A 14818-nucleotide genomic window follows, 5' to 3' on the forward strand; every position below is an offset into this window, starting at 1 on the left:
ATATTTGCAAAAGACATAACTGATAAAGGATTGTTGTTCAAAACATACAAAGAACTCAATAAGAAAACAAACAATCCAATTAAACGGGTGCGAGATCTGAACAGACACCTCACCAAAGAGGATATAAAGATGGCAAATAAGCATAAAAGATGTTCAGCATTGAATGTCATTAGAGAAATACAAATTAAAACAATGAGATACTGCTGTACCCCTGTGTGAATGGCTAAAATCCAGAACACTGACATCACCAAATGCTGGTGTGGAGCAACAGGAACTCTCAGTCATTGCTGGTGGGAGTGTGAAGGGTACAGCTACGTTGGGAGAGAGACAGGTTGGAAGTTTCTTACCAAACTTAACCTACTCTTACCATGTGATCCAGCCATCACGCTCTGGTATTTATCCAAAGGAATTGAAAACTTATGTCCACACAAAAATTTGCATATGGATGGATGTTTACAGCAGCTTTATTCATAATTGCCAAAACTTGGAAGCAACTAAGACGTCCTTCAGTAGGTGAATAGATAAATAAACTATGTTCCATCCAGACAGTGGAATATTATTCAATGCTAAGAAATGATCTGTTGAGCCATGAAAAGACATGGAGGGAATTTAAATACGTATTACTAAGTGAAAGAAGCCATTTTGAAAAGGCTACAAAGTGTATGATTTCAACTATGTGACATTTTGGAAAAGACAGAACTATGGAGTAAAAAGATCAGTGGTTGCCAGGGGTTGGTGGGGAGGGAGGGATGAATATGCAGACCGCAGAGGGTTTTTAGGGCAGTGGAACAACTCCGTGTGATACTATAATGGTCAATACAGGTCAGTATACATTTGTCCAGATCCGTAGAATTCAACACCAAGAGTGAACCCTAATGTGAACTACAGGCTTTCTGTGATGACCTATCAATGCAGGCTCATCAATCATAACAAGTGTACCACTTTGGTTGGGGATTTTAAAAATGGGGGAGGTTGGGTGGTGTAAGGGACAGGGATATCTCTCTACCTTCCTCTTAATGCTGCTGTGAACCTAAACTGCTAAAAAAAAAAAAAAAAATCCTTAAAAAAATGGACGAAGTCACCTCAGGACCCCGCCCGGGGACCCGGGGCATTCAGCCAGGGACCAGACACCCCCCCACAACCAGGCACACCACCAGCACCAAGGAGCATGCTAAAAGCATCTCCTCCATGTGGGTGGCCCACCACAGCCGCCACAGTAACCATGGCTGCCATGAAAGCAGCTGGATGCCACAACCACCACACAGATGGTCCGCCAGCCACTGGAGTGCGTTGACACAAGGAGAGTCACCAGCAGAGTCCAAAGAAAAGAAGAGGATGTCCCTCTCCACAAAGCCTATTCCAGAGTGACAGAAGAACACTTTATTATAAAATAGGCTTTGTGTTAGATGATTTTGCCCAACTGTAGGCTAGCTAAGTGTTCTGAGCACGTTTTAAACGCCCAGCTAAGCTCTGATGCTCTGTAGGTTAGGTGTACTGAACGCATTTCGACTTACATATTTTCAACTTACCAGGGGTTTATGGGGACATAACCCCATCATAAGTCAAGGAGTGCATTAGTTTTTTTTTCTGTTGCTTATGACAGAATACCTGAAACTGGGTAATTGATAAAGAAATGGAATTTATTTCTTACAGTTTTGGAGGCTGGGAAGTCCACAGTCCAAGGAACACATCCGGTGAGAGCCTTCTTGTTCTTGGTGGTGACTCTACAGTGATGCAGGGTGTCACATGGCAAGATGGATGAGCAGAGAGAGCTAAGTCCTCACTTGTTCTCCGTATACAGACGTCAGAAACACGCTCATGACTCCATGAATGGGTCAGTCCATTCACGAGGACACAGTCCTCACAATCTAATCACCTCCTCAAGGCCCCACCTTTCAATTACTGTAATAGTATTTCCCACCCTCTTACCACTGTCACAGTAGGGATTAAGTTTCTAATACATGAAACTTTGGGGGACCTATTTAACTCATAGCAAGGAGCATCTGTGTGTGTGTACATATACGAGTATTGTTCTGTAACTTGCTTTCTTCCCTTACAAATGTATCATCCTTCCATATCTCTATATAAGACCACCTAATCTTTTTAATGGTCATGGTGTTCCATGCTATGGAGGTATGATAATTCACTCAACCACCTCCTTGTGGTGGTCATGTAGGAAATTTCCAATTTTCTGCTGCCCCGAGCATCCTTGTGTTGTAGCTTAGGACTCCTGGGTTTATTGCAAAAGCAGAAGCAACAGACAGGCTGGAACTAGATCTGGCAGCCGGTCATGAGAGAGGAGCTGGAGAGCTTGGTTCACAAGCTGTTGCAGAATAGCTGTGGCCACTTCAACTGTGTGGGGCCTGTTCCAGTTCTTTCCAGCCCCTCCACATGGTTCACTGAGTCATGCCTCTGTCACAATTCTGAGACACTTAAGAAAATAAGCCCATGGGAGGGCTGGCCCGTGGCTCCCTCGGGAGAGTGTGGTGCTGATAACACCAAGGCTGTGGGTTCGGATCCCTATGTAGGGATGGTCTGTTAGCTCACTTGGGAGAGCATGGTGCTGACACCACCAAGCCAAGGGTCAAGATCCCCTTACCGGTCATCTTTAAAAAAAAAAGAAAAGAAAAGAAACCCATAGATGTCCCCTCCCCCACAAAAGATACAAATGGTCCCAGTCATCCTGCTTTGGCCCCACAACACCTGCTATCCCCGACCCACTCCTTGTCCAGGAGGGTGATTCTCACGAGTCTGGGGACCTCCTCTTGGGATGGATGCAGCTTAGAGGGGTGTGGTATGGGTGGCTTCTCACTAGGAGTGTCTCTGTCTTCCTTGGGGTGAGTCTACCAGAGGATTGGGTCTCCCAGTATGCTGAGTCAGGTGGGGTGGGTATGCCCGGCTCCAGGGTGGAATTTCTCCCCCATGGATGTGGCCAGGCTAGGGTGGTATATCTCCCTCTGTGTCTTTCCCTGCAACCCTCCTCCTGTCCCCATCCTTTAGGGCAGAGCCAGCAAATCACTGCATTCTTTCCACAGGACTTTTGATGGGAAGAGGGCACAGTTATCTCTAAGTGGTTTATTTCCTTCTGAGACCCAGCCAAAGAGAGGGGACCAAATGCTGTTGGTTCAACTGCTTTATCTGAATGAGACAGGTTTAATAAATCTGGATATTATTCATCTGGATCCTTCTGACCAATGCAAAGCAATCTTTTCATTTACCATACATTTCAGGCAATCGCTTGGGAAGCCAACGCCATCTGAGGCTAGTTGGTCGAAGGCGAGGGCAGTAAGGGACGGAGCAGTCTGAGCCTGTCTGAGGTTTACTATCAGTAGTGACTTCGTTTTTTCCCTCCTCTGTCTAGGCCTGCATGTGAGGGGATTAATCTTTACCCCCCACCTCAGGTTACTCAGTAGCTGGCACAGTTGCAGGCCTGTGCACTCCCAGTGGCAGCCGCTCACTCATTAACTCTTCTGCGTGTCTGGTTAAACCAAATGCTCTGCAAAGCGACAGCCATGTCATGGAGCAGAGGTGAGACAGCCGGCTGGGCTGTGTGCACTGATTTAATTAGTGAGTGAGGATCAGCCTCTGATGGAATCCAGATGGAGTCAGAGCTGTCACTGTCACCATGGTGGAGACTCGGGCCACATCCACAGCTGGCTGCAGCTCTGCCCCCTCACAGCCACATAATGATGGCTCAGCTCTCGCCTCCATTTCCTTGACTAGGATGAGACATCACCTCCTCTGTGCGGTCACTTTGGGCATGAAATGGGAGAGTGTGCAGAGCAGCCCAGCACACTCGGTGTTTGACAGACACCGGGTCCGGCCGTAGTCCCAGGCAGACCACGGTGGCCGAATGGATTGTCAACTCCAGGGTCTGGGGCCTGTTTCCCTTGTATAGAAAGAGAGAGGAGAAATGTTGGCCAGAGGACTTCGCCGGCTGACTTGCGGACATTTCTGAGGCTGGGGCTGTCATGGCTGGGAGGGGACCATAAGGCAGGAGTCATCATCCCAAGTCCCTCAGTCCATCTATGGCCCACTGGCTGCAGGAAGACATGGCTGTCTGTGACAGCAGTGTCGCCCGAGGTGAGGCGTCCATCCTGATGCTCCTGCTTCTTATACAAACCAAACGTGGGCCAGGCCGCCCAGTAGGCAACTCAGCCCTTCCTTCCCGGGACTGTTGGCGTTGTCTTTGCATTCCCTGAACTCCCTTTCCCTCCCCAGCCCCCACTGAGTTTAGGACACTCCCATCTCCCCGGTCCTCCCGCCACTCCCGCGCTCTGGAACTGGCGCCCCGCCGGGGCCAAGATGCCTCACTTGGAAGCAGTTGCTCTGCACGCAGCCACATTGTGGGCTGGAGGTGCCACCGTCCTGCTCGGTTTAATGATCAATTAGTTCCCTGCCGGAAAGCCCTTCCGGCCTGGTCTGCTCCTCAGTTCCCCCAGCTCAGACCTGACGCCTGCTGCAGCACGGCCATGGCTGGCAACTCCACCGGCGACCTCCACGCTCCAGGGCAGCAGCTGAGCGTCGCTGACATCATCATCATCACCGTGTATTTTGCCCTCAACCTGGCCGTGGGCATATGGGTGAGAGAGCCGTGGAGCCGGCCATGTGGGCTCTCTGGGTGGGCGCTTGGGACAGGAACTGGGGTCTGGCTGTCCCTGCGGCATGGCATTGATCTCACCTGGTGGCCTGATGACCGCTGGGGTCCTCCTCCCAGCCTGGGGTAGATTTGCTTGGAAACTTGGACCAAGCCTCTTTCTCTCTTTGGGCAACGGCTTCTCCATGTGCAAAGTGAGAAGGAGGAGGAAGGTCTCTCGAACCAGCAATGGGGCTCGTGTTTCTGGCAAGCCGGGGGCCCGGGGTGAGCACATCGCCCTGCTGGTCTCCGTGTCCACAGTGTCAGACGCCCCTGAGGTGATCGCCTGCCTGAGCAATGGAATCCCAGGGATTCCCGGCCACACCCGGAGCTGGGGGAGCTGGGGAGGAGCACGTGGGGCCTGGGGATCGCCGCAGTGAACAAGCTCCCGGTGGACCCCTGTCCCGCAGGCCGAGTCCTTGCTCATCAGCCAGCTTCTCTCCCTTGATGAGAGAGAGAAGTGACTGGACCCCATGCACAGATTTCTGGGGCGCTGGGGCCTCCGGAGCAGGCACGAGGCCGGGCAGTTGCTCAGGACCCGGCCAGCCCACAGCCCCGGAAAAGGGCAGCCCTGTGTGCGGGTGAAGAAGCCGGGGCTCGGGGCAGCTGGGGCTTGCCCGGTGGACCCAGGCCCCGCACAGAGAGGGAGGCTGCTCCTCTTCAGTCTGTTGCTGTGCCGACCTTGGAGGCCTCCTGATGGGAAGGTGGGCACGGCACGCCAGCCACGTCCAGTTCACGGCTCCGTGACTCGGGCCTGGAGAGGTCGGCTCCACCTCCTTGGCACCGCAGGTCCCCAGGCTGGTGGCCCTGAGTCCTGACATTCTCCTGGGGAACATGAGGACCCCTCTGATCTTCCCGAGGGCCTGGGAACAGGAGACTGGTCATGTCCCCTCAGTTTTCTGGGCCTCAGTGTCTTGATCTTGGGATAGGGATACCACCTACCTCACACGGTGAGGTCTCCTGCCAAAGGGGCCCACACAGGACTGGACCCTGCTGCCACCACTGGCTCTGCGGTAGTAGTGGTGCCAGAAGGAGTGGTGGTGGTGTTGATGGTGGCTGTAGAGGTGGTAGAAGCGGTGGTAGTGGTAGTACTGGTTGCCGTGGTAGTACTGGTTGCCGTGGTAGTACTGGTTGTCGTGGTCATACTGGTTGCCATGGTCTTACTGGTTGCCGTGGTAATACTAGTTGCCGTGGTTGTACTGGTTGTCGTGGTCGTACTGATTGCCGTGGTCGTACTGGTTGCCGTGGTCTTACTGGTTGTCATGGTAGTACTGGTTGCCGTGGTAGTACTGGTTGTCGTGGTAGTACTGGTTGTCGTGGTAGTACTGGTTGTCGTGGTCATACTGGTTGCCGTGGTAGTACTGGTTGCCGTGGTAGTACTGGTTGTCGTGGTAGTACTGGTTGTCGTGGTAGTACTGGTTGCCGTGGTAGTACTGGTTGTCGTGGTAGTACTGGTTGTCGTGGTCGTACTGGTTGTCGTGGTCGTACTGGTTGTCGTGGTAGCAGCAGCAGCAGCAGTGATTGAAATCAATCATTATGTGATTCAATATTAAATCACAAGTAGCTGAGTGCCAGCCATTGGGGTGACTGGGTTCCAGTCCTGGCTCTGCTCTGTGTACTTGAAGCAAGTTCCTTAACCTCTCTGGGCTTCAGTCTCCTCAAACACACAGTGTGGATGTCTGTGCAGCTCACTTTCTGGGGCTGTTCCAGGGAGCAAGGTACCCATGGATGTGGAAATCTATTGCAAACTGTGGTGTGCCATATTCTGTGAGAGTTGGTGGCTAGGAATGCAGGGTAGTGGGGTGCCCACATGGGACAGAATGGGCAGCAGAGGCTTTCTGGAGAAAGTGAGGGGAGAGCTGGGGCTGGAGGTCAGCAAGGTCTGGAGGGGAAGAGGAGGGGAGAGAAGGCCTTTCCGGGCAGTGTGGATGGAGTGTCTACTTGGAAATGCACGTGTGAGGTAGATGTTCTGGGCATCTGAGGCCAGGCCCTTTGCCACCCAGTGACTCAGGCCATCTGCCCTTGCTGCAGGGACCCACCTCTCCCAGCCCAGCCTTCCTATTTGCAGGCTGGTGGCCCAGGCAGTAGGGCTGTAGGAGTTCTGCCCTGTCCCTCCAAGCAGGCCAGGCTGGCCCAGCTGGGTGCAGCCGGCCAGAGAGCAGTGAGCACATCCAGAAAATAACAGGCCCAGACAGGGGTGCTGGAGCCGCATCCCACAGGAAACAGCACAAGGTGCTCGCAGCCCAGAGGAAGGCAGAGCAAGCTGGGCAGGTCAGCCCTGCAAAGATGCTTTGAAGGTGGGGCTGGGAGCGCCCAGGGCAGAGCCTTTAAGGAGGAGATGTAAGGAATTTGTTAATGAGTGACAGAAAACCACTTTCAAATGAGCTCTAACAATGAAGGAAATGCAATAGTGTCCATACAGAAAAGTCCAGCAATAGGGAAGGCTTCAGGTGCAGTTTGATCCAGGAGTTCACAATCTCGATGGCTATACCTCAATGCAGTTTTTTCAGCCTCCACTCGTGTGTGGTTTTGTCCCAAGCCTAGTTTCCCTCATGTCCTGAGGCTTCAAATCCTGGTTCTACCACTTACTAGCTGGGTGTCCTTTCACCTCTGAGAACCTTGGTTTCCTCATGAACTTGGGGATGATCATGGTACCTACTTCATGAGGCTGTTTTGAGGACTAAAAACCTCATGCAGGTAAAGCAGTCGGAACTAACTCAGCCACAGGGGGCACTCGGTGAATATTAACCAGGTATATGTGTCCGCCAGCAGCCCCCAGAGCCCCAGCTCCTTCACTCACCTCCAAGGAGGCCAGGCACAACAGCTACAGAATGTAATAGACTCTGTGGCTTAGATGTCTCAGGGTCCCCGGAGCTAGAGATCAGGACCACCCAAGCCAACTGCTGGGAAAAACAAGGCCTCTTTAAGAAGGGAAAGGGTATAAGGGGGCAACTGGCAATACCCAGTATAGTCGTGAAAGCTCAGAAGGTTAGGAAAAAGCCTGGGCTATGATCAGAGCTGCTTTGGAGTTGTGCAGTGCACAGCCTAAACAGCGGGATACAGCCATCCCGGCCATGACTGTGAAAGTCCTCAGACTGTGCTACACTGGGTATAGCAGGATCACAGCACACACACAGTGGCGGGAGCTGAGGCTGGAGAGGCAGGCGGGAGCCACAGCGAAGCTTTGAATGGTGGGTTCAGACAGTGTGGCTTAGTCATATTGAGTGTAGGACAGGCAATTAGGGTAAGGAAGATCGATTGATAGTTTGTGATCCAGCCTTATGTATGTTGTGAAAAAGGAATGCAAAACATCTATCTAAGTATACCTCCTGTGTCCCTCTTTTCAAATTTCTCCTGTTTTCAATTTGACATCTTCTCAATATCTCTCATCCAGATAGCACTAAATGGGGGCTTGAAAAAATCCACAGAATCACTGACCCTTATTGAACACTTACCAGGCACCAGGCACGCTTCTTGGTGTGTTACGTGTTGCCTGATTACACGGCATAAAAACCTTGTGAGGGAAGAACTTATCAAGCCTGCATTACAGACGAGGAAACTGAGGCACATCGGTTAAGTAACTTGCCCAAGATCCCATGGCCAGGAAGCAGAAGAACCAGGATTTTACTCCCAGGCATTCTGATTTCAGATATTTTATCCCATACACATGGAGGACAAAATTCTATACTCTCCCCAAACAAAGGGCATGCAGGAATACACGAGTGATACTTGTTGAAATGTATCAGAAATATAAATAGGGGCTGGATAGTTAGCCCAGTTGGTTAGAGTGTGGCCCTGCAGCACCAAGGCCAAGGGTTCGGTTCCCTGAACTGGCCAGCCACCAAAATATATATATATATATATTTCAAGTAAGAAATAAAGCCTGAAGGGCTTTCACATCCCTGGGTTCAAGGTCCTCATCAAGAGGCAAAAAGGAAAGCTTGGCTCAGTTGCTTGCTGTGGGATGGTCTCACGGAGGTCGAAACTTGACTTTCAAGGCCCACAGTGACTGTCTTGAGGCTGTCTGGAGGCTCAGAGAACGGGAGTAGCGTGGAGGAGCCAGGCTCAGGGGCCGGTACTGGCACCTTAGTCGATGGCAGTGGCCAGCAGTACCCATGGTCACCGGCTTCCCATTTGTCTGTGTCCTTTCCTCCCCTAGACCAGAAGCCCCCCCAGGGCGGCCAAGGCCACACCAGCTCCCCTGCCCTAGCGCTTGCCACACAGGGGCCCGGGCAATGCTCCAAGTAAGCAAATGAGAACCTGGAGGAGTGGCTGCTGGGCCCAGGGGCTGGGTGACCGGCCGGGCGTGGGGAACTGACTGCTTCTGTTCTTTCTTTTTTAATTGAGGTAAAACCCACATAACACAAAACTTACCATTTTCGCTATTTTAAAGTGTACAATTCATGACATTTAGTGCATTCACAATGTTGTGAGCCATCACCTCTGTCTAGCTCCCAAACATTTCCATCACCCAAAAGGAAACCCTGTGCCTATTAGCAGTTGCCTACAGCCCCTGGAAGCAACTAATCTGCTCATTCTGGACATTTTATATGGAATCAGACACTGAGTATTGGTCTGTTTCTGCTGCTTATAACAGAACACCTGAAACTGGGTAATTTACAAAGAAACAAAATTTATTTCTTACAGTTTTGGAAGCTGGGAAGTCAATCAACAGGCCGTGGGCACTTATGGTGAGGGCCACCTTCTGGGTGGCATCACAGAGTGTCACGTGGTGAGGAATGGCTGAGCAAGAGAGAGTAACCTCACTCACCCTCTGTATAAGGCCGTCAGGACCACACCCGTTCCTGCATGAATGGATCATGATCCTTCAGGGCACAGTCCTCACAACCAGTCACCTCTAAAAGGCCCACCTTTCAAAGGCTATAATTGGATTCCCACCCTCTCACCACTGCTGCAATGGAGATCAAGTTTCCAGTACATGAACTTTGGGGGCCCACATTTGACCCACACTGTGTGACCTTTTGTGTCTGGCTTCTTTCACTCAGGATGTTTTGAAGGTTCACCCGAATTGTAGCATGTGTCAGAACTTCATTCTTTTCGAGAGCTATACCACAATTTGTTTACTCATTTATCAGCAATTTGGGTTGTTTCCACTTTGGGCTATCATGAGTAACGGTACTGCGAACATTCTTGTACAAGTTTTTGTGTGGACATGTTTTCAACTCTTCAGGGCACATACCTGGGAGTGGGATTGCTGGGTCACGTGGTAATTCCATGCTTAACTTTTTGAGGAGCCGTCACACCGTTTTTCCACAGCAGCTGCCATTCTGCATTCCCACCAGCAAGGCACAAGCTCCTTCCTCTTCCCTGTCTCTTCTTCTCTGTTCATGCAGACCTCTTGTCAGGCCAGCAGGAACACGGTGAGCGGCTACTTCCTGGCAGGCCGGGACATGAGGTGGTGGCCGGTGAGTGCACCCTGACTTCTCACACCCCTCTGTCCATGGGCTGCATCTGACCTCTTGGTCAGCCAGCACCTGCGTCCCTAAGGTCAATTCTTGTGTTTTCCTCATCCAAGGTCATAGGCCAGGCTGGCAGGAGGCCCCCAAGCTCAGGGTGTAGGGATGGGATGCTGGAAATTATGTAAAGCTGTGCAGGCAGCTGTGGGGACACCAATTCACACCCCTGAGCCCGGGTTCCTCATGCGTGAGGTGGGGCCTGCACGGTGGGCCTGCTGCTGATATGTTTCCCCCTCTCTCCTCCAGATCGGAGCCTCCCTCTTTGCCAGCAGCGAGGGCTCTGGGCTTTTTATTGGACTGGCAGGCTCGGGTGCAGCTGGAGGCGTGGCTGTGGCAGGCTTTGAGATGCATGTGAGCCCCCCGAGGACGGCACGGCCTGTGGGAGGGCTGGTGCAGCGGGCAGCAACCTTGATCGGCTGACCCCTGGTTGGGGCAGCTCCCAGCAACTGGTGCCAGCTGATGTCCAGGCAGGCTCTGTGCAGTGGTGCTCCTGGGCAAGGCTGGTCTTCAGAATACCGAAGTGCTGGGTAGCTCAGCCCAGATCATCTATCCACAGAGGCCCCAGAGAGGGAAAAGGGCTGACCTGGGTTGTTGTGACAAGTCAGGAGGGGCTGGGGGAAGCCAGGCCTCTAGACTGCTAGTCCCATGTGCGTCCTGCTGTGTCTCTGGACTGGGACTATGGGAGCTGAGCCCATGGTCCTCACCTGCCTCTGTCCCCACAGGCCACATACGTGCTGCTGGCATTGGCGTGGGTGTTCTTGCCCATCTATATATCTTCAGAGGTGAGTCTGCTCTGGGGCATGCCAGCTGGGAGCTGGGCTTTGGGCCAGGTTGTTGGTGGTGATGGGCAGGACCCCATGGCCTCACGTCACAAGATGGTGAACTCAGGGCTGGGTAACATTCCTATCGACCCAGTAAGGAGGACCCCCTCAGACCTCGGCTTGGGCGCCTTGACTGGTTTCCACTGCCCTGCATGCTGCATCTTGGGGATGATGCGCCATCTACCTGTGAACACAGGCTGCACACCTGGGCAACACCCCTGGGCAGCACCATCCTCGACTCTGCCCACTCCTCCAACCCCAGAAGTGCAGCCACTAAGTCCTGTCACTTCCTCTTGCTGGATCTCTCCTGGTCAATCCCCTGCTCTTCCCCTCATGGCCACCCCGCATCCAGCTTCATTGCAGCTCATCTGGATTTGTCATAACAGTCTCCAAACTTGTCCCACTGTCCCCAGCTGTGGCCCCTCCACTCCATTCCTCGTCTTAGCCTGAAGAGCCATTCTCAGCATGCCACCCCCCCTGCCTAAAACTCTTTGGACACAGTCAGACCTCAGCCTTGAATTTAAGGCTGGTGCTGGGGCTGTGATGAGTAAGTGGCCTGGCCTTGCTCTCCAGAGGCCCACGGCTGCTTCATGTGCCAGGGGAGAGGCAGAGTGATTGGGATGGGCCCCTGCCTGAACATGCTTGCCCCCCTGCCCCCGGGTCTCCTCAGATCATCACCTTGCCTGAATACATTCAGAAGCGCTTCGGAGGCCAGCGGATACGCATGTACCTGTCCGTCCTGTCCCTGTTGCTGTCCATCTTCACTAAGATATCGGTGAGCTACCCCCCCACCCCCAGCTCCAGGCAACATAGCCTGGAAACACCCCCGATCTGGGGCCCCTCTAACGGAGCTGACATCCTTTCATTCATCTCTGCCTGGTTTAATAGCTGGGGAAACTGAGGCTCAGAGAGGGACCACAACTTGCCCAGAGTCGCACAGCCAGTGTGGGACATCAGATCCAAGCTCATCAGCCAGCCCCAGTCGGGGGTAGAAGGCAGGCCCCCTGACACCCCTGCTTTGCCTCAGGTTCCTCGTAAGGGGCTAGGCCTGGGTGTCTTCTCTGGGGCCGGCAATGAGGTGAAACAGGATGGCCCAGGAGAGGGCGCCAAAAGCCCATGTGGTCTCAGCCAGTTCTGAGTCTGCCCTCAGCGAAGACTGACTCCTGCCTCCCCCACTGCAGGGGGTCCCTCTGTTCTGGGCCCCCTGGAATATTAAAAGCAGGAATTACACCTTGAACGTCAGAGTCAGGAGGAGCTTAGGGCTTGTCTTGTCTAAGTTCCTGATTTTACAAATAGGGAAACTGGAGCCCAGGGAGGGGAAGGAACTTGTTCCAAGCCTCCTTCAGTGACTTCAGTGACTTGGTGGCAACATCAGGCCTCTGGTTCTCACTTGGAGTCCCTGGGGGCATCCTGCCTCATTCAGCTCCAAGCTTCTGAAAGGAGCTTGGGTCCTGGGGCTGCCTGGCTCTGGCTGAGGGAACCCAGACTAGTCACTGAGCCTCCCTGAGCCTCAGCTTCCCCACTTGTCAAGAGGGTGACAGAGCCTGCCTCTCAGGGCTTGCACGAGGGCTGTGGGGCTGCAGGGGGAATGCTCTGTAAGGCCACGATCTCCTCAGTGGCCGGGTCAGCTCCCAGGCCTTGGGCCATGTTGGTGGTGCTGATATGCAGCTTCATTCCGCTCGGATGAGGAAAACCCAGGCATGGCGCAGATTTAGCAGAGGGAATGGAGGCTGGGGAGGTAGAGGCTCGTGGTCAGCCAGGAGCTGTGGGTAGGGCTGCCTGGGAATGGGGTCCTGAGAGGTCCCCCCAGAGCCCTCACTGGGCCCTGACTGGGGGTCCAAGTGGGCATTCGACCTGCCCTTTCCCTGCCATGGGCATCCCCCCTGCAGCCTCGGCCCAGCCCCCACCTGTGCTGTGTGCCCATGGGCCGATGGCAGGGGGTCTCCAGAGCATCTTGTTGTCCATGCGGGCAGGTTTCCGGGGTTGTTAGCAGCAAACACTGCACTGCCATGTTCAATAGACGCTCTCAGAATGTTGTAAGAGGTTTTCTTCCTCTGAGGATCCCTTTAAAATCCAGAGGGACCTGGCCCTGGGCTGCCCTTGGAGCTGAGTTCCTTCCTCCCTCTCCCACATTTCCTGAGCCCCCCTTCCGCCAGCCACCTCCATGGAAGCTGGGGATGCGGAAATCAGTAAGACCTGGCCTGACCCACAGGGGGCTCCCACTGCAGCAGGAGGTAGATGGACCAGTAGGAAGGAAGAGGCAGGGTTGCAGCTTGCTGGGGCAGCATCTCATGGAGAACGGGATCCTGTGGGGGAGGGAACAAACGCAAGGAGAGAAGTGGGCATTGTAGGACACGTCTGGGGGTGGTCGGGTCAGGAGGCCTGGACTCTAGGGGTCACTAAGCAGACTCTTCCAGGGGCCAGATGGGAAACGATGTGAGGATAAGCTGGAAGTGAGGTAATAGGGAGTGGTGGGGACTGAGGCAAACCACAGAACGTGTTCCAGTGTTCACACAAAGCAGGCCTGTGTGCCACATTTGGCTCTCGGGTTGTCAGTTTTCAACCCCTGGCCTAGGGGGATGCAGTGAGCAAATAGACAGGAGAGCTCTGATTGTAAGAGGCCAGTGTGCCCATGTGGCACTGGAGCCTGTAAGCAGGGGCGTGACGTGGCCAGGTTTGTCTGTTAATGCTCTCTGGAACCTCCCAGATAGGCTGGAGGGGACAGATGAGAGGAGGGGAGGCCTGGGAGGAGGCCTAGGTGGGGTGCAGTGTGGGGGATGAGGCCGAGCTGTGGGCACAGGGTGCCTGGAGCCCCGGTGTCACGTGCTGATGTCTCTGTGGCACAGTTTATACCTCACACTTGGAGCATGCTTGAAGTGGGTGGCTTGGGTGGGACTTCTGGAATGACAGAAAGAGCTCAATAAAATGGGAGGGTCTTTAGAGATGTCTTCCCTGGCTCCCCAGTTTACAGATGAGACCATTGAGAGCGACTGTCACTTGCCCTTGGTCATGGCGAATCAGGCAGAGATCACAGTTAGAAGCCAGGCCTCACCTCCCGGCCCAGGGCCCAGGACCTGGCTGCAGCCTGCACGGCTGCCCCGAAGCAGCCAGGATGTGGCGCTTCCAACTCCACTTTGTGATGGGGGTGATTCAGTTTACCCAACTATAAAATGGGGAGCAGCCCACTCACATCAAGGCTGGGCTTCAGAACCAATGCTGGGGCAGCCCGGGTGAAGCCCAGGGTGAAGCTCGAGGACGCTAATTGCTGGGCTTGGTTGGGAGGGGACTGGGGCCACCCTGGCTGATGGCCATGGAGTTTGGCTGTTTGAAGTGCACGCACCCAGCCGGTTCGGTCCCCAGGGGCCTGACCTCACCGGGCTGAGCCCCAGGAACACCTCGTGTGTCTCTGCATCCAGAGCCCGTCGCAGCCGCAGCCTGCCTGGACAGAGACCACAGGGCCTGCCTGCTGCCATCCGGCAGGTGGGGGCACTGGCCTGCAGAGAGGACCTGTGATGGCAGGTGCGAGAAGCACCATGCTGACCCTCAGACCAGGTCCAGCTCCACCACTGTGAGGCTTTGCCAGCCATTTAACTTCTGGAAAATGGGGAAACCAGGCAGGACACCCCATGCTGCTTGGGGAAAAGGCCCACCGTGGCCCATAGGCCCTCTGTGGTGTGGCCCTGCTACCCGAGTGACCTCCACCTCCCTCTTCCCCCACGGCACACACCGTTCCAGCCACGCAGGCCTCCTTGCACGTCCACGAGCACACCAGGTGCGGTCCTGCCTCAGAGCCTCTGCCCTTGCCGGGGCCTCTGCCTGGAACCCTCTCACCTGGATGTCCACGTGGTCCCCTCACATCTCTCAAGGCTTTCGGGTCTCTCCTC

The 14818-nt window shown here is 54.0% G+C and overlaps 1 protein-coding gene across 4 annotated transcripts in view; it reads left to right on the forward strand.

Moving 5' to 3' along the window:
• Positions 1-4472: 4472 nt before the first annotated feature.
• Positions 4473-14818, forward strand: part of SLC5A10 (solute carrier family 5 member 10) — a 57297-nt gene continuing 46951 nt past the window's right edge. For all 4 annotated transcript variants that reach the window (XM_063110244.1, XM_063110245.1, XM_063110247.1 and 1 more), the window contains exons 1-5: positions 4473-4583; positions 9991-10062; positions 10360-10464; positions 10836-10895; positions 11605-11709. In XM_063110244.1, the coding sequence (XP_062966314.1) occupies positions 4473-4583; positions 9991-10062; positions 10360-10464; positions 10836-10895; positions 11605-11709 (453 nt within the window). The remainder of the gene's footprint in view (positions 4584-9990; positions 10063-10359; positions 10465-10835; positions 10896-11604; positions 11710-14818) is intronic.

This window comes from Cynocephalus volans, chromosome 10, assembly GCF_027409185.1.
Source record: "Cynocephalus volans isolate mCynVol1 chromosome 10, mCynVol1.pri, whole genome shotgun sequence".
Classification (NCBI taxonomy): domain Eukaryota; kingdom Metazoa; phylum Chordata; class Mammalia; order Dermoptera; family Cynocephalidae; genus Cynocephalus; species Cynocephalus volans.